Below are 23,704 nucleotides of genomic sequence, written 5' to 3'. Positions count from 1 at the left end.
ATTATTATTATTATTATTCAGTATAAATAAATATGCAAAAGAAAAACAAAACCGACACAGCGGTGACACGAGGCAGAACAAATCTTTGTTGATGAATTTTTTATATCAACAATCGATACTTAAAGATATAATTCCCTTTAGAATAAAAATTAGTTTAGTAAATAGGTCTTGAAAACATCCCTCGGATTGAGCTTGGTGCTGGTATACTGCTTAGAACGTAGATTGGTCTTCGAGCGTCATCTAAAAAGAAGAAAAAAAAAACACAACTTGTTTAAAAAATCTGTAGAAATATATTATAACATACATAATTGCAATAATAACATAACAATGTGATCAAATGTACATTTATAATTATTATTTATTAATTACAAATCAAGAATAATAATCATCAAATAATATTAAAAACATGTACAAAACATCGCATTCATAATACTACGAGGATGTTTGAAGATGGATGGTATGTGGAGTACCAATTGAAATGACAGTTGATAATAAGAAGACAGAAGAAAAAAGTACTAAACATACCTATATTTTGAACCATTTGAAGGCTTCCATCTTGACCATACTCGTACATACGCCCAGTCATGTTATTCATGAACCTGCTTCGATCAACGTTTTCAGGAAAGTGAAGTTCGCTTCGAAATAAAAGTCTATCTGGACTATACCTTGTCATGAATTGAGGGCTGTAGCTGCGACGGAAGTCTGGTGAACATGATCCATTTGATGAGCTGGCCGGTGAACCTTCTTTAACAAACGAATAATCAGGAGTTGGTGAAGGTGAAGATTTGAATTTTTTCACACTTAAATCCAGCGGTTCGTTGTCCAACAATTGTCGTTTACGTTTATTTTGCGAAGTAGATGTAAGATCCATTGGAGCTGATCGGTGCATTACAGGTAAAAAGTTCGGTATTGCAACTTGGCTAGGATACATTGATTGGTAAGATCGACTCACTGGAGGTACAGCAGCCTGACTAGATGAACGTTTATGTTTGTGTGTTGCTCTTCTTTGGAATTTTTGAGTTGAAAAGTCTGTTTCACCTGTTTGCTTTATATAATGCTGGTAGCGAATTTCCAAATCCTTTTCAGTTCTAGATAATTTACAATGGCTACAATCAATGTTCATGATCCAAAAATTATCCTTTCCGTATGGCCTGTCTGGACGACGTAAGATCTTCGTGAAACATTCGTTTATACTTAAGGTATGTCGCACACTATTCTTCCATCCAACGTAATCGCCGCCAAGACAAGGAAATGTTTTAGACAATAAACTGATAATGTCTCGTAGTGTCAGCATAGTTCCAGTATTTGATTCAATAACGTAGGAGATCATCTCGACGTAAGAAAATGGAGATTTTACATGACGCATATAGTCTGGTCGTGGACGTGCTCTCTTGTTAACTTTTGGTTCAATTGGCGATTCCGTTTGTAGTTTAGGTAAAACATAAGAAAGATCGACTGCCTCATCTTTGATAGGAACACTATCTGAAACTACAGGTTCGTGAACTGTTGTGTCTGGTGATGGAACCATATTCTGTGAGTTGTTCATCTGCTCTGACATTTTCATATTCTGGATCTTTCACGGTTGTGTATGTTGCAAACTCAAGTAACGAATGATCATAATCGCAAATTAGACCAGTATTTAACCAGAACGATCGGAGCTTCCCTTCTCTAAGAGTAATTTAATTGGTCAGTTGGCAATTTATAAAAACCTTATTGTTTTAATTTTCACAACCCGAGAGTGTGACAATTAAAAAGCGCGCAAACAATGGAAGTGAGAAAGGGAGTTTACGTTGAATTGTTGTATAATGATTGTCTATTCTTAGTTGTAGACCTTTTCAATTAAAGGCGTTTGTGAAGCTGTTCGTATGTGTAGCAATTATTATGCTTTATTATAAGGTGTACAATTGATACGTTTAAGGGGAAACTAGAAGTGCGAGAATAGTGGTTAGCCAATGCTATCTTGCCATGCTAAAATAACGTCATTTGATAAAAAAATTTATAATTGTCCTGGTCTTTCTTAACAAACTATGTACTATTGTAATAAAACGTAATTATTAAATAAGCTTATAATATTATTTCAGTTATTTTAAAATTAATCGATCGAATAGTGAACTCATTTTTGATTTACATAATTACCTATTACAGTAAGGTATATCATGAATCCATCACATTTTGAAAATGCCATAGATCTAGAGGACGAAAATCTTCAATTGAATAGGCTTCCTCTGATGACAAATAATAATTTGGTTGTTTGAGTTAGTCAACATTTTGAATTCATGAATTGTATTACAAATGAAACATCCAATCTCTAGTCTGTAGCCTAAGAGATGTAAAATCGAAGGTAATTTGTTCACGTTGTACCGTAATGTAAAACTTTTGGACAAAATTAAAGAATAAATGTTCATTTCTTTTCACAAAAATAAACTTTTTTCCTAATTTATTTTGAATTAAAGACAAGACCACACTGTAGAGCAGGTTTTTCTTTCCTGATTGTGTAATCCTAGATAAATATGTTAGATAGAATAGAATATAAACTTGTTGCAAAATAGTTATATGTTTTGTTATTTCAATGTATAGTTATTTATCTAATTTAGAAATGTATGACCATAAGTCAGTAGTGTTTAATTGAAGATATTTACCATCATTTCTTGCCAATGTTTTACCTTTACAATTTTATATGAAGGAAAGGGTTACTATAACTAGTTACTGAATTATTGTTGTAATGGGTTAGAGGTCCAATAGCTTGTTTAGACAGCTCCCATTGCTATGTTTCTACACACTCAGCACACCAACTTTTTTTGTTAACTAATCCGCTTATTATAATTTTAGTAAAGTTATAGGCCAAATTTAAAGGTTTTTTTTAACCAAAATATTAATATTCAATGTTGTACGACGTCATTTGATAAAGTATTTATTGTGTAGGCTTACTACTTATGTATATATATTTCCAAATTCAATTTAGGTTCAATTTTATTCCATTTTTCATCGAACAATTATTAACACTATAATAATTGATATGCAATGCACTGTTTTCAGCTGCATTATGATTTCTATACTATCGATAATCAATTTATATTTACAAGATATAATCGATATGTACATTTATATTACGAATGAAGTTAAGGGCTGTTGAAATCCAGTAAAAACTCTATTAAGGGGACGCTATCGGACCCAACACCGATTTCCCTTAGGGGTCCTCTGGATATGGGTTGGCCGTATTGTGTTAACAAATTGCCACTCATTCGTTTATGGAAAGTGTCCCCTTGGGATGTCCCTTGAATATCGGTGTCCCAAAAGAGAGCGTTCTAGGCCTACTTCTGAGGCTAACGTTGTTTAGGCCAATCAAATTGTTATTAAGCTATATTCTCTGTAAAGAGGTATGCCTATTCATTTTTTTAAACAAATTAAAAATCTCATTTTCTATGGCTCGTCGAGCAGTGTATTTTCTTACTGCCTCTGCCCAACATTGTACTGTATTACTATTGTACCGGATAAGTCGAATATAAATTAAGCCTATAGTAGGCCTAAATGAATAGTATAAAGGCCTCATAATAAGAATACGGGGATTTTTAGTTAAATATCATCATGATATTAGAATTAGGCTCTTACTATCTAACGCCACACTTTATTCACGCCTCTTGAATTGGACACGCCCACGAAAGGTTCTTCTTCGATATGGTTACGCAATAGTTTAGATCTTATATTAGACCAAGTAGGCCTATATTGTAGGACGAAAATCTTCAATTGAATAGGCTCCCTCTGATGACAAATAATAATTTGGTTGTTTGAGTTAGTCAACATTTTGAATTCATGAATTGTATTACAAATGAAACATCCAATCTCTAGTCTGTAGCCTAAGAGATGTAAAATCGAAGGTAATTTGTTCACGTTGTACCGTAATGTAAAACTTTTGGACAAAATTAAAGAATAAATGTTCATTTCTTTTCACAAAAATAAACTTTTTTCCTAATTTATTTTGAATTAAAGACAAGACCACACTGTAGAGCAGGTTTTTCTTTCCTGATTGTGTAATCCTAGATAAATATGTTAAATAGAATAGAATATAAACTTGTTGCAAAATAGTTATATGTTTTGTTATTTCAATGTATAGTTATTTATCTAATTTAGAAATGTATGACCATAAGTCAGTAGTGTTTAATTGAAGATATTTACCATCATTTCTTGCCAATGTTTTACCTTTACAATTTTATATGAAGGAAAGGGTTACTATAACTAGTTACTGAATTATTGTTGTAATGGGTTAGAGGTCCAATAGCTTGTTTAGACAGCTCCCATTGCTATGTTTCTACACACTCAGCACACCAACTTTTTTTGTTAACTAATCCGCTTATTATAATTTTAGTAAAGTTATAGGCCAAATTTAAAGTTTTTTTTTAACCAAAATATTAATATTCAATGTTGTACGACGTCATTTGATAAAGTATTTATTGTGTAGGCTTACTACTTATGTATATATATTTCCAAATTCAATTTAGGTTCAATTTTATTCCATTTTTCATCGAACAATTATTAACACTATAATAATTGATATGCAATGCACTGTTTTCAGCTGCATTATGATTTCTATACTATCGATAATCAATTTATATTTACAAGATATAATCGATATGTACATTTATATTACGAATGAAGTTAAGGGCTGTTGAAATCCAGTAAAAACTCTATTAAGGGGACGCTATCGGACCCAACACCGATTTCCCTTAGGGGTCCTCTGGATATGGGTTGGCCGTATTGTGTTAACAAATTGCCACTCATTCGTTTATGGAAAGTGTCCCCTTGGGATGTCCCTTGAATATCGGTGTCCCAAAAGAGAGCGTTCTAGGCCTACTTCTGAGGCTAACGTTGTTTAGGCCAATCAAATTGTTATTAAGCTATATTCTCTGTAAAGAGGTATGCCTATTCATTTTTTTAAACAAATTAAAAATCTCATTTTCTATGGCTCGTCGAGCAGTGTATTTTCTTACTGCCTCTGCCCAACATTGTACTGTATTACTATTGTACCGGATAAGTCGAATATAAATTAAGCCTATAGTAGGCCTAAATGAATAGTATAAAGGCCTCATAATAAGAATACGGGGATTTTTAGTTAAATATCATCATGATATTAGAATTAGGCTCTTACTATCTAACGCCACACTTTATTCACGCCTCTTGAATTGGACACGCCCACGAAAGGTTCTTCTTCGATATGGTTACGCAATAGTTTAGATCTTATATTAGACCAAGTAGGCCTATATTGTAGTTCTAAAAGATGCCGGGTGAAGACTTTCCATTTTTTTTAATGACATACAACGAACGATGCCCATACTATAAAATAGACTGACTCTTAGGCCTACTTGTTTTCAGTGTTTATTTATTTGAATACCATATATATATAATAATAAAAATCATCATCATTATTTACGATGATCACAAGAAAAAGCTTACACTAGTATAGGCTACATAATTTAATGTAATAATACTATAATAGTTACGTTGATACATACGATGGATCGATACGATGACGTCACCGCCATCTACCACACACAAACTACAGAGAGCGCTCCTCCTTCTTCTCGATCCCCCAAAGACACAAAGTTGAGCTGAGCGAAAGAAGAAGAAACACACACACAAGTTGTTTGTCGTTTACAAACGGATAGTGAGTTTGTGAAGTAGTTTAACGCATTATTTAGGAGGTATTCCTCCCTAATTTGCGCTTCAAATTTTAGTGATTATTTTTTAATTATCAAATATACACGGTGATAGTGTAATTGTGCAATATGAGTGCTAAATCAAGGCGACCGAAGAGTCCCAGAGTTAGCCCTTCGCCAAGTGGTACGAGTAGGCCTGGTACTGGTATGTCAACGAAGGACCGCGACGCCGATATGGACAAGATTGAGGAGGAAGGATTTGACAGGCGACCACAAAGCTCTGCTTCACGATCGGCCTGGGATAATGATGGTTTCGACATGGGGACCGAAGAAAGAGAGTTGAACAGCAGTTTTGGACGAAGAGAAGGAGAAAACGATGATAGTGATGATGCTGATGACAACCCAATGGCTATGGAAAGTGAAGTTTATGTTGGAGGACAGATGAGAGTTGTCGATCCAGCTGCTGCCAAAGAGAAGGAACTTCAACAAAAGGCAGGGTGCTGGACAAAATTCAAAAGATTCCTTAGATGTGAGTAACCTTACCTAGCTTAGGCCTAATATTTTTTTTTCCTGTTGCCATCAAACTAGAGTGAACAAAGGCTTCATTTTAATTACTATACCGTAATTATAATATATTGGCAATTTCAACATTGCTGACAACAATATCAACAGTAAAATATGTTTAAAAAAATTATTTTAATCACATTTCCATCATTGTGATATGCGTGTATCGTATTTAGATTATTAATTATTAACATGTTTTCATTCTTTAATTATCTGTTTTATAGGGAATTTTTAAAATTAGCTGTCATTTTAATAATAATAGTTTAATTTGTAGTACTTTACAATGACAATTAGCCTCTGAAATACTTTAATATTATTTAGTTATATAATTTGTTACACTTTTTAACTGCTCTTTTTAAGATGGCGGAAGGATATCGTACCGCTGTTCATTTTCATGCGTCAATATCTGCATTGCACAATAATCAATATTTAATTTTGTTATTTCTCATCAGAAATTAATAAGTGCATTAAATTGTTTGCCCATAAGCTCTATTCAAATTTGCTATTGCGCTATGTTCATAATCTATACTTGAACGAATTTTCAATGTTTTTCTAGTTCAATATTGATTTGTCAAATACAGCGATCGAAGCCTCTCCTTGGTAGCTTTTATAACAAAATCGATAAGTTGTATGTCTTTGTGATATCCTTGTACAACGTGTGCTTATGAATAAATTATAATTTGCACTAAAAATCAATAATGTACAAAATAATTTTATATAAACGCAATTTATATTAGCCATTTTAGTAATAGAAAAAAATAGACGCGGTTACCACTACTTCACACAGTTAACGATTCCAAATTAAGTTGATATATTAGTATTATTTCCGTATAGTAAAGTTAGAATATTATGATTTAGTTAAAGATATATTTTTTTCTCAAAAAGCAATTCTAGGTATTGTTAGGCTTGTTTTTTAATCACTGTGTATGTTGTCTTTATAACAATTATGCACTTGTCAATTGTATGACCCACTATACGACTCCCGGGAGAGGTGCGTCATTTACAAATAATTACTGACGCAGGGGTGCGTCAAAAAACCTAGATGGTACGTCACATCAATGAACAAGGTGTGTCAATGTCCGTCACTTTACCACCCACCATATCATAAACAACATGGTCACAGTGTGTCAAAATGGGTGCGTCATGGTCACCTAAAAGTAAGTCACATTTTTTACGCACGGGTGCGTCATGGTATTCAAAGGTCGACGCACATCGGACAAATGACGCACCTCTCCCGAGGGTCGTATAGTGGGTCATACAATTGACAAGTGCATTATCATGATGAATAGTTAATACAGTAAAACCCATATTAAGGATGCACCATTGTTATATAGTTGTATTATTGTATTGGGACCCCACAAAGTGTAATAGAGATGGCCCCAAAATAAGGATTGACTGTAATTTTAAAACATGTCGCCCCCGTTCATTCACATGGAAATGTCCCTTGAATAGAGGTGTCCCAAAGGAGCTTCTACTGTGTACTGTACTGATATATAATCAATCATTTTCGGCAATCAGTCGATTAGTGACTAAATATAGATAGTAGTGTTCCTATATAAAAAGTACAATGAAACAATTGTTACTACAATAACAGTGCTTCTTCGTACAGTAATATTAAAAACAAATTGAAACTTTTGTTTGTTTATATCAGGTGTTGCCTGTCAGCTGTTACACCTTCTGCTTTCAAATCTTGACTCTTTAAATTTATCTCACCAATAACCTTCTTAGTATTTCTCAACTCACTCATAACACAGCATTATTTAGTTTGTGCATACTATGATGGTTTGTGCTTTCTTTATTAAACAGGCTTGTGTGTTATGAAAAGAGGCACTGAGACGTGCGCTGATTCTTTTAGTCTCTGTTGAGGGGAAGCATTTAGAAACCTCTAAAAAAGCAATGCCTTTGGGTATGAAACGTGCGTAATTGTGAAATCTAAACTCTTTATAATGAAATAGAATAGAAGTATCTAGAGCATCTGCTGAATGTTATTTCTGTGAGAAAATGTTTAATTTCAAGAGGAAACGTATCCCGTATTATACAGTCAATATAGCTCTTCTTTAGTTACTCTGCAGTTTCTGTTTACACTGAATGCACAATACCGTTTATTTGGTACAGTCTTCTTGTAAATTAATGTTTGTTTTTCCAAGAACTGATAAAGATGTAATGACATCCATTTTCACTATTGATTTATTCACTAATTAAAAAAAAAACATTAAAAAAACAGTCACATCTTTACAATAAAAATTAAATACTAGATTATTGCAACATAAAAAAGCCCCCAATTTTGAAAGTTACTGTTACAACATGGCCATAGTGATTGTCAATGAATTGTACTTGGCAAAGGCAAGTGAGAGTTTTCCAACCAGCCTAAAATATATGTTAAGGTCTTCCACCCAGCCTGTTTTCAACACAGCATATGCCCAAGACTCTATAATATACCCAAAAGTATCATTCTATTTCCACTAACCCTTAACTTTCTAACCCACGTTACCTCGTAGACTTTACTAGGAAAAGCCCTAAATAGTGTGTTTAGCAGGAGGCTGAATACTTCTGTTCTGAAAACTGCAGTGTGCTCTAACACACAGGTTACTATCTATAACAACATTGATGCTTGTTAGCTAAATTTAGCTTGCTTAAAGGTAATATAAGACGGGTTCCCTGCCTGTATTTTAAGTAGGTTGAAGCTGGCTTCTCCACTTGACACGTTGGATTAATTTAGTATAGTATTAGTAGAACCTAGTTTCCTCCTGTATTTCTCACATACTCAGTTTTAAGATAGGTATTATGGCTGTCGGTATGGTAATGATTTGCATACAGTGCAGTAGGTTATAAAATAATAAATGAAACTTTGACAAAGATGTGAAATGTGATTTTAATTATTAATTAGTTATAAGATGGAAAATATTTTGTTTTGTTTTTACTTTTTGTAAACGGTTTGATTTACTAAACCACGGTTAATTCTAATGTTTCATAATCATCCTACAGTACCGGTACCTTATAAAATATTGTAGCCAACCATATTAAAACAATGTGAATCATACTACTGTAGCTGTGGGTCCAGTGGAATAGGCCAAACCATTTCTCAGTGAGTGTAATGATATGCATAATAATTTTATCGAATGTTATGTTGCTACCTACAGTAGTAAAATACGGAATATTAAAACTAAAGACATATTTCAAAATCTAAATTTGTAGCTTTTTGGAGAACCAGACAGACAGATGACACAAAGGCCGATAAAGAACTGCATGTGCGGACCACCCTGCGAGAATTAGCCATTTACATGGTCTTCTTGGTTGTCATTTGCATTGGTAAGTACATTGTGTAGGATTTGTATGTGATATTATTTAAAGATACAGTACAACAGTTAGCAACTGCATGATGAGTAGTACAACGCCACTTATGTTCAGGTCAGACTAATACCTCATGGTCAGCAACAGCCAGTATGTTAAGGTCAGCAACAGCCAACACTAATGCATTTAATTTCTTTACTATTGAATATAATAATGATGCAAAAAAACCAGCTCAGTCTGCATTTTACAATACTGTAGTTGCATAGTCACCAACTTAAAGAGGTTCAAATGATGGTAAGACATCTGTTTAGTATAATTAGTATTTACAGTAATATATTCCAAAACTCTTGCATCTTAATTTTGTAAGCACATAAATTCAATACAAAAAAAAATAGTGCCACCGTGGTGTTTTAATAGAACAGTAAATCTACTAATACTATTAATAAATTCAAAGACGCTCATTTCATTTAATTTATGATAAAAACAAGAGGATAAATGTTTCGGAAACATTTTCAAGAACAAATAACTGAATAATAATGAAACACATAACCAAATGGTGACAGGAAGTGTTTAATGAATTATTTTGGTGTTCCTTACTTTATTCTGTCATTTATTCTTGAAATGGTTTCTGTCAGTTTCATTGTCAATTTTATAATAATATCCTTATTCAACTCATAAACATTCATTATTTTTGCCTTTAAATCTATAAAACGTGACGTGATTCGGGTTAGCGGTTTGTTTACAAAATTTATTTATTCAAGATCCAACAGTGTAACTGTAAAGAAAAAAAATGTAAATTTTTCAGTGAAAAAAAAGCAAATTTCCTAATAGATTTACGACTTAAATAAAATAAAAAATAACTCAAAAGTTTGGGTTGCGACTCTGCGCCGCTTTTGTGATGCTAGGCCTCATTTATTACATTTTAATTTATTTATATTGTAAAAACAAGATGCTATGTATACAGTATACAGTAGGTGGAATATCTGATAAGCACGCACTTAAGTAGCATTCTATTGTGCGGTACAAGCTTCCAATATGATATGATTTGCATCTGAAAGAAAGACACAAACAATGTTTTATTATATAAGCTGTCTGAGGACATGGTTCTGTATTAACTATCAGTATTAGCAAACTATTGTTATTCACTGTTCAGCTCTTACACTTTAATTAGGTGTGTGATGAATATTAAAACTTGCAGTTAGATGTTTACATGGAATATTATTTTCTTCCAATTATTGAATCTCATAATGAAATACGCTTAGGGAATTTTGCACACTGCACTTTGAAATCCAAATTAGTGAATAATTTTTCCATTAAGCATTTTAATGTTAATGTTATTAGTTCTAGTGAACCATTTAAAAAGCAATTCAAGTGTTTGGATGATTTTATTGATACAAACAGAATAGAACATTACTTAAATGTCAGTAATGTCAGATTCTTTTTACATTGTATGACCAGTGATTTGGGGAACCTGTACAATTAGTTACAAAGTACACACTCGGGCCATTTTAGGTATTAACTTTATTAACTTTATGAATACCTATGTGTACTATTGCCAGTTTCACAGATGTCATCCACTATTTTATTAATAAACAAAACTGAACAGGAAAGCTCCTTTCACCTCAATTGGATCATAGTAGAGGTATAATTGTGTAGGTCTCCTCAAAGCCTTATTTTTTTGATTAATAAAGTTGTTGATTAAACCTAACCATGCTGCTACAGTATTGATTCATCATTTCTCACTATGTAGTATTACTGTATTCAATTATCATCATTGTTTCACTTGTTCTTTTTTAATTAAATAAATATAAAATTTATATTCCTGAAACAAACTGAGGTAATTTAGGTTGGGTCAAGAAAAACTTTGTTTTTTCAGTTATTATAGAATATTATTTAAATGTGTACTGTCATATTTGGTAGTACTTTAAAACATGGTAGAATATATATGGTTAATTTATATTTAAATTTAAAATGTTATGAAAACAGTTTTGTAGCGATTATAAACATCTTTAAAGTATCATAAAATGGTAACGATGTTGGAATCCCTTTCACCTACTCAACGTAAATATCATAATCAATATCCTTCGATATAGTTTTTGTTGTAGTTTCTATAGAAACTCCTTGGCAACCAATGACGCAGTATAAAATGAAACCAATTTCAATACAAAGCTACCCAATCGGGTAGAGATGGCTTTCTAATATAAAGATTATGACAATTGCATCGTTGAATAGGAACAATAGAAGTTACTTACAGTACTTTATCACATTTTATTAATTATAATTAGTAGTCAATTCTACCTTGCTCGTTGCTTGGCAAACCAATAATTCAAGATTCTGTTCATTGTCAATATCAATTGTTGCAATATCTCACAATACCTTTACAAAGCTGTATATAAAAATCAACCATAATTTACTGCAGTACATGGAGTATTTTAACCAATCTTTATTACCAATGTTCAACATTTCTTTTAAAGTTATTTGCAATTAAATTAATCATTTGTTCTAATATTTATAGTTTATTTAATAATTTAAAATTGTTGTTTAAATAAGGTAAAATTCTCAATTCCGAAAATTAGCAAATCAGTTTCTCACTTAATCTTGAGATTACGCTTCTGGTTATTGCTCTCTTTTAAATGTCAACTTTACTCAGATTTTACTTTATTATGTATTCTAAAAACTGTAATAAATGAACCCGACTTTAGCCTGGTTCCCATTAGAGACGCAATGGCGCAACCAATAACAAGTGACAGTTCGAATAATGCATCGCTTATGATTGGTCAAATCACTTACATACGTTGCGCTTACGTCCTTGCATTGCGTCCCTTGAGAACCAAGCCTTACTCTCCCTGTTCTGTAACTAAAGCATGATTAAATTATGAGTTTCCATTGTTGATAAATACTAAATAAATAATAATGCAACCTAGTTATAAAGCAACATGAACCATTAATGAATTAATTAAATTCCATTTAGTGCTGTGTAAATGTGATTTCATTTCCCATGATAATTTTAATCATCAGTATCATTCTACCATGGAGAAATTCTTTTCTGAATTTATTTTCTCTGTTTATGATGTAGTACTGGAAAATGTGTGTGTCTATCTATAGTACCTGGATATTAAGATTGCAATAGACTATTATCTCAACAGAGATACTGTATAATTACAGTGAAAAAATGTATTGTTTATCGTCAACAAATTACTTTATATTCATACTTTTCATTGTTATCTTCAAATGACAATATGAAAAGAAACTAATTTCAAATATAAATTATTGTCTTGTTTAAACCTCAACTTTTAATGTGAAAATAAACCTATGATTGGAAGATTTTTTGATCTCGATTTTTAATTATTTAATAAAAATCAAAATTATGATGTACAATGCCTACTTGTTATATTTTTACAGTCACGTTTGGAATGACCAGCTCTACTATGTACTACTACACTAAAGTCATGTCAGAGCTATTCTTAGACTCCCAGTATCCAGACACCAAGAATACATTCCGTGGATCTACAACCATGGCTGATTTCTGGAGGGTGAGCTCATTATTTTATGTATTTATATATAATATTTTCAGCTACTGAATTACAAAATGTGTAGAATATGGGCAACTCAACAACCAAGTTTTTACATCCACTGTATGGTTGAAAATAGCAGTTTATCTTAAATAGAATGATATGTTCATTATCTTCTATGTCTTTTTTCTTTCTTGTAGTTCTCGCAGAACGTGCTGATGGACGGACTGTATTGGGAAAAATGGTACAATGACGAGAATGTGACGCGAGATGAATGGGGTTATATTTTTTATGAAAACAAGATGTTAGGAATACCACGGATAAGACAACTGAAAGTACGAAACGACTCCTGTATTGTTCACGACCATTTTTCTGACATTATTAAGACGTGTTATGCACCATATTCTGAAGCAAGTGAAGATCAACAAACATTTGGAAAAGCAAACGGCACAGCGTACGTTTCTTTTTCATTTTTTGTATTAACCGAAACCTTTGGTGTGAGCAATCATCATCTTCGTACACTGCAGAACCTCATCCGAGCATAGTCCTAATTAAGAAAAAAACTTGACTATACTTTATTACTTAATACACCAACTCTCTTAATACCAGAAACCATTGGGCTGCCCTACCATGTCCGGTTTCTGGAAATTCTGATGCTTCAACCATTTAACAAAACATATACTTATAGTTATAGCCCTAACTATATAATTTATTCTCTCTAACTTTTGAAAATGAAAGAGATTTCTTTTTTTAATTTATTAGAAGATTACAGTCTACTATTATTGTTTTAAACTGTATACAGTTTTCTAATTGTACAAACATTTTATTTATTTTGTTATAAATTGCAGTTGGGTATATTCAACTGAATCGGACTTAGACGGCTCTTCTCACTGGGGTAAACTAGCGTCATATAGTGGTGGCGGTTTTTACCAAGATCTCACCGATAATCGGGGTGACTCGATATTGATGATCAATGAACTTATGGAAAACCTGTGGCTGGATCGTGGAACACGTGTGGTGATGATAGATTTCACTGTATACAATGCTAATATTAATCTGTTCTGTATTGTCAGGTAAGTGTTGTTTTTGTGCTCTTAAGCTCTCTGTCTACACCATCAAACTTTGTGTGAAATGCTGATGTCATATACATATTTTTAGTCAAACTAGGTTGATGGTGTAGACAGAGCTTTATTTTTCAATATTCATTAAAATTACCATTATTATTTTCTAAGAAAACATCAGACAATTTATGTATGGTTTTTCACTAAGGATTATCCACTCTAATATTGTTTTGGTTATAAATGTACATTAGGAGAAATGCCTTTATGTCTCAACAATGGATACAAACTGGGGATTTTTAATGTATTACCAGTCTGTAGCCCATGGGTTTTTGTTTGATTGTATTTTTTATCTTTTTATTTGTAATATGTACAGGATTGCGAATAAAATAATAAATAAAAATGAAATGAATTATTGGTTTTCTGCCATGTAAACAATCTTAAACTGATCAAAATCAATATTTTATGTAACATTTATCTTCTAGAATGGTAATGGAATTCCCTGCCACTGGTGGCGCTATTCCTTCATGGAATTTCCGAACCGTGAAACTGTTGCGTTACATCACAGCCTTTGACTTCTTTGTGAGGGCCTGTGAATGTATTTTTGTTATCTTCGTTATGTACTACATTGTGGAAGAGGTTATTGAGATTCGAAAGCATCGCATGGCATATTTTAAAACTATCTGGAACTGCTTAGATGTCATTATCATTATTGTGAGTTGATTTCATTGTTTGTAATTCATTATTCCACTGAGCATGTTAGCCATGCGCCAGCTCATGTTTTCACATTTTCTAGGCCTTTTGTGTTTTAAATGAGCTTCATGGCTATAGACGTAGTTCCCAATGTGCACAGATAACATAGGTAACTCAAAATTGTATGTTAGTTTTTATAATTAAACATTGTTAACAGTGGCCATATTCACTAATCACACCTGGGTTAAGGAAACTAACCTTTATATTTTATGACAATTTCTCATATCTATTAAGTGAATACATTTAACCCAAAGCTATTTATTAATTCGCAATTATTAAAATTCTTAGTGACTACTGGAGTCCAAAAATATGCGGCTGTGTGATGTGATGGATGATTGTAAAACTAAATAATAATATTTTATTAAAATGAAAATCATTGAAAACAAAATCTTTCTACAGATATCTGTGCTCTGTATGGTATTCAGTGTGTATCGTACAATGGCTGTGAATCGTATGATTGAGACATTGCTATCCCAACCAGAGCAGTATGCTGACTTTGAATTCTTAGGCTACTGTCAGGGAGTGTTCAACAACGTCATTGCTATTGCTGTATTTCTTGCTTGGGTCAAGGTATGATTTTTTCTTTTTCTTTTATTTCAGTTTTTGATAGACATAGTATAGCCAATAAAGATTTTGCAATATACTGGACACTTATTGTAGCTATATATATATCTGTATTGAGCTTTTAATGTTTTTAATTTACCTATTTTGGTTTCTACCACACATTTATTAAATAAGGTTTATTAAATGGAGTTTACTACAAATTGAACAAATAAATGTTTCAAAACATCTAACGACTTTGCTCTATTTTTCCATAATTTACAAAAAACAATCATAGTGTTACTTAAACTGATTAAACTAGTGTGTATTTTCAGGAAATAAAATAAACAAAGGACTTTTTTTTAACTCTAGGTATTCAAGTATATCAGCTTTAACAAGACAATGACCCAGTTATCATCAACATTGTCAAAATGTGCTAAAGACGTGGGAGGCTTTACTGTCATGTTCTTAATCATCTTTTTGGCATATGCTCAGTTGGGTTACTTGGTCTTTGGCACTCAGATCAAGGATTTCCACACCATCGGTGACTGTGTGTAAGTATAACTGTCATTATTTTATTTCCAACCGTAACAAATTTAATGTAATTGCAGTCAAACAAAACTGTAAATTTAAGGGAACAAATCCTTTCTCATAATATGCCCTTTACTTTTCAGCTTCACTTTGTTCCGTATCATCCTTGGAGACTTTGATTTCCATGAACTTGAAGCCGCAAATCGTATTCTTGGACCTCTGTTTTTCATGTCCTATGTATTTGTTGTGTTCTTTGTCTTGCTGGTAAGTAAAGCAAATTCTAATCCACTATATTCTGAAAAACCATGATAAAACTTTTATTGAGAGACTACCTCTATTAATAAACCACCATCTATTAGGAAACAACTTTTATTTAGAGACTACCTCTATTAAGAGACAACTTTCTATTAATAATAGACTATCTAATCTATATAAAAAGACTATTGTTTTACAATTCTCTCTCCAAAAAAAAAACTCATATTAATAGACCACTCTCTATTATTAATACTACCTCCTTTAAGACCTTATTTGAAGGACCACATTCTATTAAAATGTAACCTAATTTATATAAACATTAAGTCACCTTCATTAATAGAGGCTGTCTATTAAGATTATTATTATTATATATAAAAGGATGATACCAAGTACCTTTTACTATCTACAAATTATAAAATGATCTTATTTTATTTTTATTTAATATTTAGAACATGTTCTTGGCCATTATCAACGACACCTATAGTGAAGTGAAGGCGGACATTGCAAACCAGAAGAGTGAATTTGAAATCACTGATTATTTCAAGAAAGGCTACGAGAAGATGGTTGGCAAGTTGAACTTTAAACGCGACAAGATAGCAGACATTCAGGAGGCTCTAGCACATGCTGACCACAATGCTGACCAGCACTTGGACTTTGACGAGTGGAGAATGGAACTCAAAGCGTATGTTGTGATTTCTTATTTATCTTTCACCATTTCTTATCTACCTACAATAATCTCTCGTTTGCATAGACTTCATTCATATACATAAAATTAGTAAGGTTTGTTTTGTGAAGCAAGCTAATCCAATGGACCTGCATCTAATGGTCTCCCAATTATTAATGTTCACTTTTATATATACATTTTTACTCTTGTTAGTACAAATATCGACTAGTAGGTTTGTATCTCACCTTTTCATCTCAATTTGTAATAAATTTCTAATTTGAATATAGTCGTGGACATGCTGATCCTGAAATTGAGGCTGTGTTTGCCAAGTATGACGTTGATGGCGATCGTATCCTAGATGCTGAAGAGCAGATGAAGATGGCTTCAGACCTTGAAACACAAAAGGTAAGTTTTCACTTAATTAAACAGTACTAACATCAAGATTTTAGTTTGTGAAGCAGATTTATACTTTATGTACATATGTGGTGTTAAAAGGAATTTAATAACAATATATATAAAGTTTGCCGTTGGTTGTGTAATTTTCAAATTTGTTTTGTTAGACTGACTTGAACAACCAACTTGCAGAACTTGAAGAGAATGGAGGAGGTGGACAACGCCCTGGTACCAGTGAGAGCAACGGTAGTTATGATGATGATGACGAAGATGGCGGTGGTGGACGTGGACGTGGTGGAGTCAGCGGTGTATCCTATGAAGAATTTGTTGTGTATGTGAAAATGTAGTTGTACAATAGAACTCCTATTAAGGGAACATCTTTTAAGTGCAATAAAGCAAGGAAGTGTTCTATTTCCACCTCTCCAGGTGGAATGCCATCCTGAGATGAGTAGTAGTAATTAGTACAGTTGTATTTATATGAAATTTTACTTTCTATGGACCAGAAATTCTGAAATAAAAGATTGAATGAATATAACCAATAATTATAATACTAATTAATAACTGCTTTTTTTTTTCTAGTTTGAGCCGAAGAGTTGACCGTATGGAACATTCGATTGGTAGCATTGTGTCGAAGATTGATGCGGTGTTGGTTAAACTAGAGGCTATGGAACGGGCAAAACTTAAAAGACGCGAAACTATGGGCAAACTATTGGATAATATTAAAGAGGTATAATGCTTGTGTACCATTGATTCTGTGATTACAAACTCAAACATCACAGTCACATCCATCATAAAATACTTACTCATAATTTCCAATGTATAAACCTTCTCTACTTTTATCTTAGGATGAGGAGGGCGATGGTAACAGACGTGAACAGATGGAGCGACTTGTACGTGAAGAGTTGGAACGCTGGGATTCGGACGCATCCTTGTCCAATAGAGGAGCAGGAAGTACCAGCAGCGGACGACACAGTGCAGCACGTTCTTTGGCGGCTGTTTCTCGCCCTGGTAGTTCCATCTCGCAGAGACCTTCATCAGCGGTAAGTTCCCATCATCACGATAAATATTTATTTTAATGCACTAAGCATGTAAACTTATTTTTACAGTTAAAATTCTTTTTGTAAACCATACACAGTAGATATATATATGAAAAGATCACAATATCATATGTACTTTATTTAGTTCACCATAGTTCTGTTCTAATTTGTTTTTAAACTAACTTGTTTTATTTCAAGTTCTTAATACCCTTTCAGTTTTTTCAAACCCTTTATAAATTTCATTTGTTTAATGCAACCATCCAACCCTTGTTTTAAAACTTTGTTTTATTATTAGATTACTTTTCTTTTTTTTTGTTGAAGCCATAATATGAATCAGTATCATGATAATGCTTGGTTTTTTTAGTTTGGTTTCTCACCTGTTATTGACAATGTAGTTTCAATGGACGGGTCACTCAGTCTAAATTCACACCCAGTTTATGTTAAGGCAATCAGTCAAGTGAATTCAAAGGTGTTACCTAGCATGCTAAGTAGCCCATTGATTACATCATCAATGTTGTTCCCACTCTATTGTTGTTTTTATTTATTTCAAAAATACCTCCCAAGAGGAATCAGTATGCTCATTAATTAATAAAAATACAAAACAAGCAATGTTAAAAATGATTATTAATCTACAAAGCTGTCTACGTCATTTCAAAAATTATACCGTCGCAAATTCCATAAACAATACCAAATTTGTTCTTAAAATATGACACAATATCAAAAATCAATTGAATAAATAATTATGAGTACGATTCAAATTTAAAATAAATAAAAGTTATTCAAATTTGCAGCTTAATTGGAATTAATGATATTGTGTGAGCATCATGTTTTTTATATTACTGATGCCATTACTTCTGTCCGTTGTGAGGCAATAATTTTTTATTTTGTTGAAGTATAACTAAACTGTAAAATATTTCAGCACTGGGTTAATACTTAGAATTTTCACAATGGCTTAAAAAAAAAAAGAATCTAATATTAAAATCAAAGTTTTTTAGTAATGATGTTGTTTTTCTCTTTAATTTACTTTGTTTTAATTTTGCATGTGTTTGGTATTTGTTTTTTTTTTACACTGCTTTAATTGCATGCTTAGAACAACCATGATGATATTGATGCGAAATCAATAAGTTCCCGTCCTGGCTCAGTAGTATCCCGTCAAGGTTCTGCCGTTTCTCGTCAATTCAGTCCGCGTGCCGATTCTGCCATGTCTGGCCGTACTGTAAGTATATAGCATAGCAATGCTTCCATAATTTGTACAAATGTATACCAATACAATGTATTACTTGTTATGGGATAAAGTATAAATGAAAATGTTTGGTTCATTCAACTTTCATTCATTCATTCATTTCACCAGTTTTTCTGTACTGTATCTCTATATATGGCATAATATATACAGTATCATATCTGTTATACTGTATAGTCTCAATTTATCCTATCAGTGGTGCCTGTATTATATTAAGATTAGAGTAGGCATATAGCCTGTGATACAGGTGTCACATGTGATAGACATGTTAACTTATCACAGAATGTGCCTATGATACTGTAGAAATTATAGATACAGTACAGAGAATAAGCTATTGCTTCTGCTATCTAACCTTTGAGTGCAAACAGTAATATATTTTCCTACAATTTAGGAGATTATTGGAATAGTTTCTTCAGTACTCAAAAACAAATTTCCAACCAACCTTTATAATGTTTCTATGACATCCTGTAATGAGCAATTCTTAAATCTTTTTTACTGAAGGCTTTGATACCTTGCAATGGAAGACACTTTACACATCATATATACAATATATACATAAGAATATCACTTATTCACTCGGTTCCAATCATACATGTGACTGTGAGAGTTAGTGATAATATATAATTAGTCATTATTTTTAAAAACATGGGAACCATATTATGATTTTCATAGTTATGTTACCAACATATGGCAAAAAAACTAATTTTATTTATTGCTTTTTTCCTATGCTTCTGTATGTGTGCTTTGTCACATACAGACTGCATTGTCAGCCGTCTCTGAACAGTCTTATGTAAGTGTTTGTAAATGGTCTATTGCATATTATTATGCTAAGGCCATTACAGCAGAGGTTTATGTATTGTTATCAGTTTTCTTTAAATTAATACAGTGTTATTAAGTGTTAGAAGATGATTTTAAAATGATTTTTTCTTTTTTAAAATGATTAATAACCATCTTTGTAATGTGTACTAATATTTAAATTAATGATTGTTCAAGTTATGTAACTGTTTTATATTAATTACTAACATTTGTAATGGTTGATAAGGGGGAAGGGGGTTGGAGGAGACATATTTTATAATTAATTTGAAGCATAAGTGTTTATCCAATCCTTAAAGCTTTTAAATATCTTGGATTTTTCTATATATTTATAGAATTTAGTCATGGAGTAGTATTACTGTACAATGTTATAATGTTAACTCTCCCAATATGGGTCAACCTTGGACTGGTTTTCTAGAAAGTGTGGTATTTTGAATGTGTTTTAAAAAAAGCATTAATTTGTTACATTTTGTTCGTCAAGTATGATTTTGGTAGAGTTTCCGGATTTGAGAGAGTTTGTTTGTTTGTTTGTTATTGGGAGCGTTACCTGTTAATTGTTATATCAACTATCTAAAATTATACCAAGTATAGTACTGTAAAACCATTGTATGACGTTATTGTTGTAGTGTTTGTAAAGTATAAAAGAGGTGTCACTCTTTTGTAGAGTATTATATTGTATTTTACTTAAAACAAAGCAAAAGTAACACAAATAACACAATACAATACAAAGTGGGTATGAACATTTCATTTACATATAGCCAATGCTACTGTATTTTGTTGTTGGCAATACATTTATTATTATTATTGTATTTTAAATTTCTGACTTGAAATAAGCACATTTATTTTTGTTTTTAGATTCAAGATCCAAACGCCAGCAACGTGTAAACAAGATGAAGATCTATGAAGTTATAAAGAAACAGAGATTTGAGACAATCACAAAGAAAATATGAGCAACTAAGAATAAATGTTTTCATGTATGAAATTATCGGTTTTATTGTTTACCAAATTGTACTAGTAATAGTAATGAATGTTGTAGATCAAAAAGTGTACTATTCAAGTATAGTATTGAACAACATGATTGCAATGTTGGTTTTTATATGCAATTTACACATGTACACATGCAACAGATTTTACATGTAAAAACATGTAAATGTAAAATTTAAAACTCATGAACAAAATTTTAAACAATTTGTTTTAACCTAAAAAATTAATTGTGAGATGTTATTTGAATATTTCACTAAGTTATAAGCGATTTATGATCAATAAATATGCCTTGATAAAAAAAAAAACCTTTTTAATACAAAAATACCTTACACTAAAATACCTTATTTACAAATTTTAATTAATTAATATAAAGAACAAACATTCCTCTCATCGTTGATAAGACATTCCAATTTATTTATTGTTGCGCTTTATATTTGAACAAATGTGTTTTTATTTGTATCATCTTTAAGATATTCCGCCCATTTTTTTTAAAATTGAAAGTGATATGCACAAACCAGATGCCTTGATAGTGATACCGCCCATGTTTATATATTATGTGTATGTATACAGTAACAAATCTTTGTGTATGTGAAAAGTGATTGCTATAAATCAGTAAACAGTGGTTTGGTTGACATACAGTTTAAAAAAAAATTTATTTACAAGTTAACTTTTTTTACAAAATTATTATATGAACAAAGTTGACTGATTGTAAACAAATTTCACATTATAAATTCATATTCATAAAAATATAACAATTAAATATATAATTAATCTAAATACAAGTAACTTAATTATGACAATTGAAATGTTGAAGTTTGTTTCTCATTTCTCTTGAAGCATTGTGCTTTATACAGTAGAACTGAAAGAATTGAGGGACACCCATATTAAGGGGGACTTTCCTGTGAAACGAACAAAGGACAACATATGTTACTACAGCCAACCTATTCAGAGGACTCCCCTACTAAGGAGACCCGTAAAAATGGTTCTACTTTACAAATTAATATAGCTGTAAATCAGTTATCAGTTACATCATAATATCAGTTACATGGTATATTTAACACATGGTCACAGTTGATAACTTATATTATTTATGTATTACTGTATTATATTTGCCAAATGTTCGCTTTCACTGTTTATTTTCTTATAGATATTTTCTTGAAATTGATTGCCTGTAGATATTATAAAATGTATATTTATTTAGTTATATTATATAATGCTAGTTATCAAAGCTTTTGACAGAGAGGTATAACATGTAGAATGCTATGTTTTCTGCTGTTTGAATGTTTGCCAATCAAACACACAGTAGAATGGTACATCCAATTTAAATATTGCTGACGATTAAATTTCTTACAACTCACTAGATCTCAGATTTTAAATATGAATGTAATTTAAACGCTATAGATAAACACACCAGCATGTAAAGAGTTTACAAAGTTGTTCATGAAATGTGATTATAAAAGAAACATCTAAGTTTTTGTTGTATGATTGGTAGTTATACTTTCTCTGTCAACTTGTCAATTTTGTGATGAAATAAAAGTAATATTATTTATTTAACAATCTTCTGCTTTAGGCAGCAGAAGAGCACTTTGTTATTGAAAGAGACACCTAATTGTGAACGGCTTAAAAGCTACAAAACAGGGAGGGGTTAAAACAACTCGGCCTTAATTCTTATTTTATGAAATCTCGATAGCACATCTCAGTGTATTTAATTACACATTATATTTATTTGTATATTTAGCAATGATATACATTCTTGCCTTTTTGAAATAACTTTGATATCTTTAAAACTTATTTCTTTTTTTATTCTTGCCTGCTTTTAAAAAGGTGTTTAAAAATGTACAGTGAATTTATTATATTTGTGAAACTGTAAATTTGTAGCATGTTTTAAAACAAAAAAAATAAGCAAGTTTGTTTTATGTGCCCGCTGTAAGTGGTTGCAAAGAATTAAGTTTAATAGAATGGTGTTGTTTAGAAGTGTGTGAGGGAGATGGTATAGCGTTGGATAATTTTATTTTTAAAGTCAAATTGATACGCTCGACCACTATGACACTATATGATATTGTCAAATTGAGGTTATTTTTTCAGACAATTGTTTTGGTAGAGATTTAACATATCTGCATGTATTATCAGGTTTGAAGATTCGTTTTACTTGTTTGAACCGTTATCCATCTTTACGACGAAGAGTGGGTGAAAATAAGACAGAAAGGTTTAAAGCAATAAAACAAACTGTGAATAACGTTTTGTATTATTTTTTGTGTGCGAGGGGGTTCGGGAGGGGGGTGCTTCTTAGTTCAAACGGTTCAAATAACAAGATATGATGGCATATATCGATACACTAACATACACTGTAAACCTATGGCAATTATATCATAATATTCATTCATTGAGAAGAGGCAATCTCCACGAGTAAAAAGACTC

The 23,704-nt window shown here is 31.8% G+C and overlaps 2 protein-coding genes across 4 annotated transcripts in view; one reads left to right on the top strand and one right to left on the bottom strand.

Annotated features, from left to right (window-relative positions):
• Nucleotides 1-23,704, bottom strand: part of LOC140052670 (heterogeneous nuclear ribonucleoprotein A/B-like) — a 279,728-nt gene that overhangs the window by 162,625 nt on the left and 93,399 nt on the right. The window lies entirely within an intron of this gene.
• On the top strand, nt 5,603-23,522 carry LOC140050973 (polycystin-2-like protein 1). Of its 3 annotated transcripts, XM_072096006.1 has the most exons (17): nt 5,603-6,180; nt 9,411-9,524; nt 12,909-13,039; nt 13,219-13,472; nt 13,867-14,091; nt 14,562-14,790; nt 15,229-15,399; nt 15,742-15,923; nt 16,044-16,164; nt 16,605-16,837; nt 17,107-17,224; nt 17,380-17,543; nt 17,792-17,939; nt 18,058-18,252; nt 19,340-19,465; nt 20,247-20,279; nt 21,158-23,522. In XM_072096006.1, exons 1-17 carry the CDS (start codon nt 5,781-5,783, stop codon nt 21,185-21,187), a joined length of 2,874 nt encoding a protein of 957 aa, XP_071952107.1. In that variant the 5' UTR covers nt 5,603-5,780; the 3' UTR covers nt 21,188-23,522. The 3 variants fall into 3 exon arrangements, with proteins under 3 accessions (XP_071952107.1, XP_071952108.1, XP_071952110.1); XM_072096007.1 differs by lacking the exon at nt 20,247-20,279; XM_072096009.1 differs by lacking the exons at nt 19,340-19,465; nt 20,247-20,279.

Source organism: Antedon mediterranea, chromosome 6, assembly GCF_964355755.1.
Source record: "Antedon mediterranea chromosome 6, ecAntMedi1.1, whole genome shotgun sequence".
NCBI classification, from domain to species: Eukaryota; Metazoa; Echinodermata; class Crinoidea; order Comatulida; family Antedonidae; genus Antedon; species Antedon mediterranea.
Note: the sequence above shows the minus strand (reverse complement) of the source record. Positions and strands in the feature narration are given on the sequence as shown.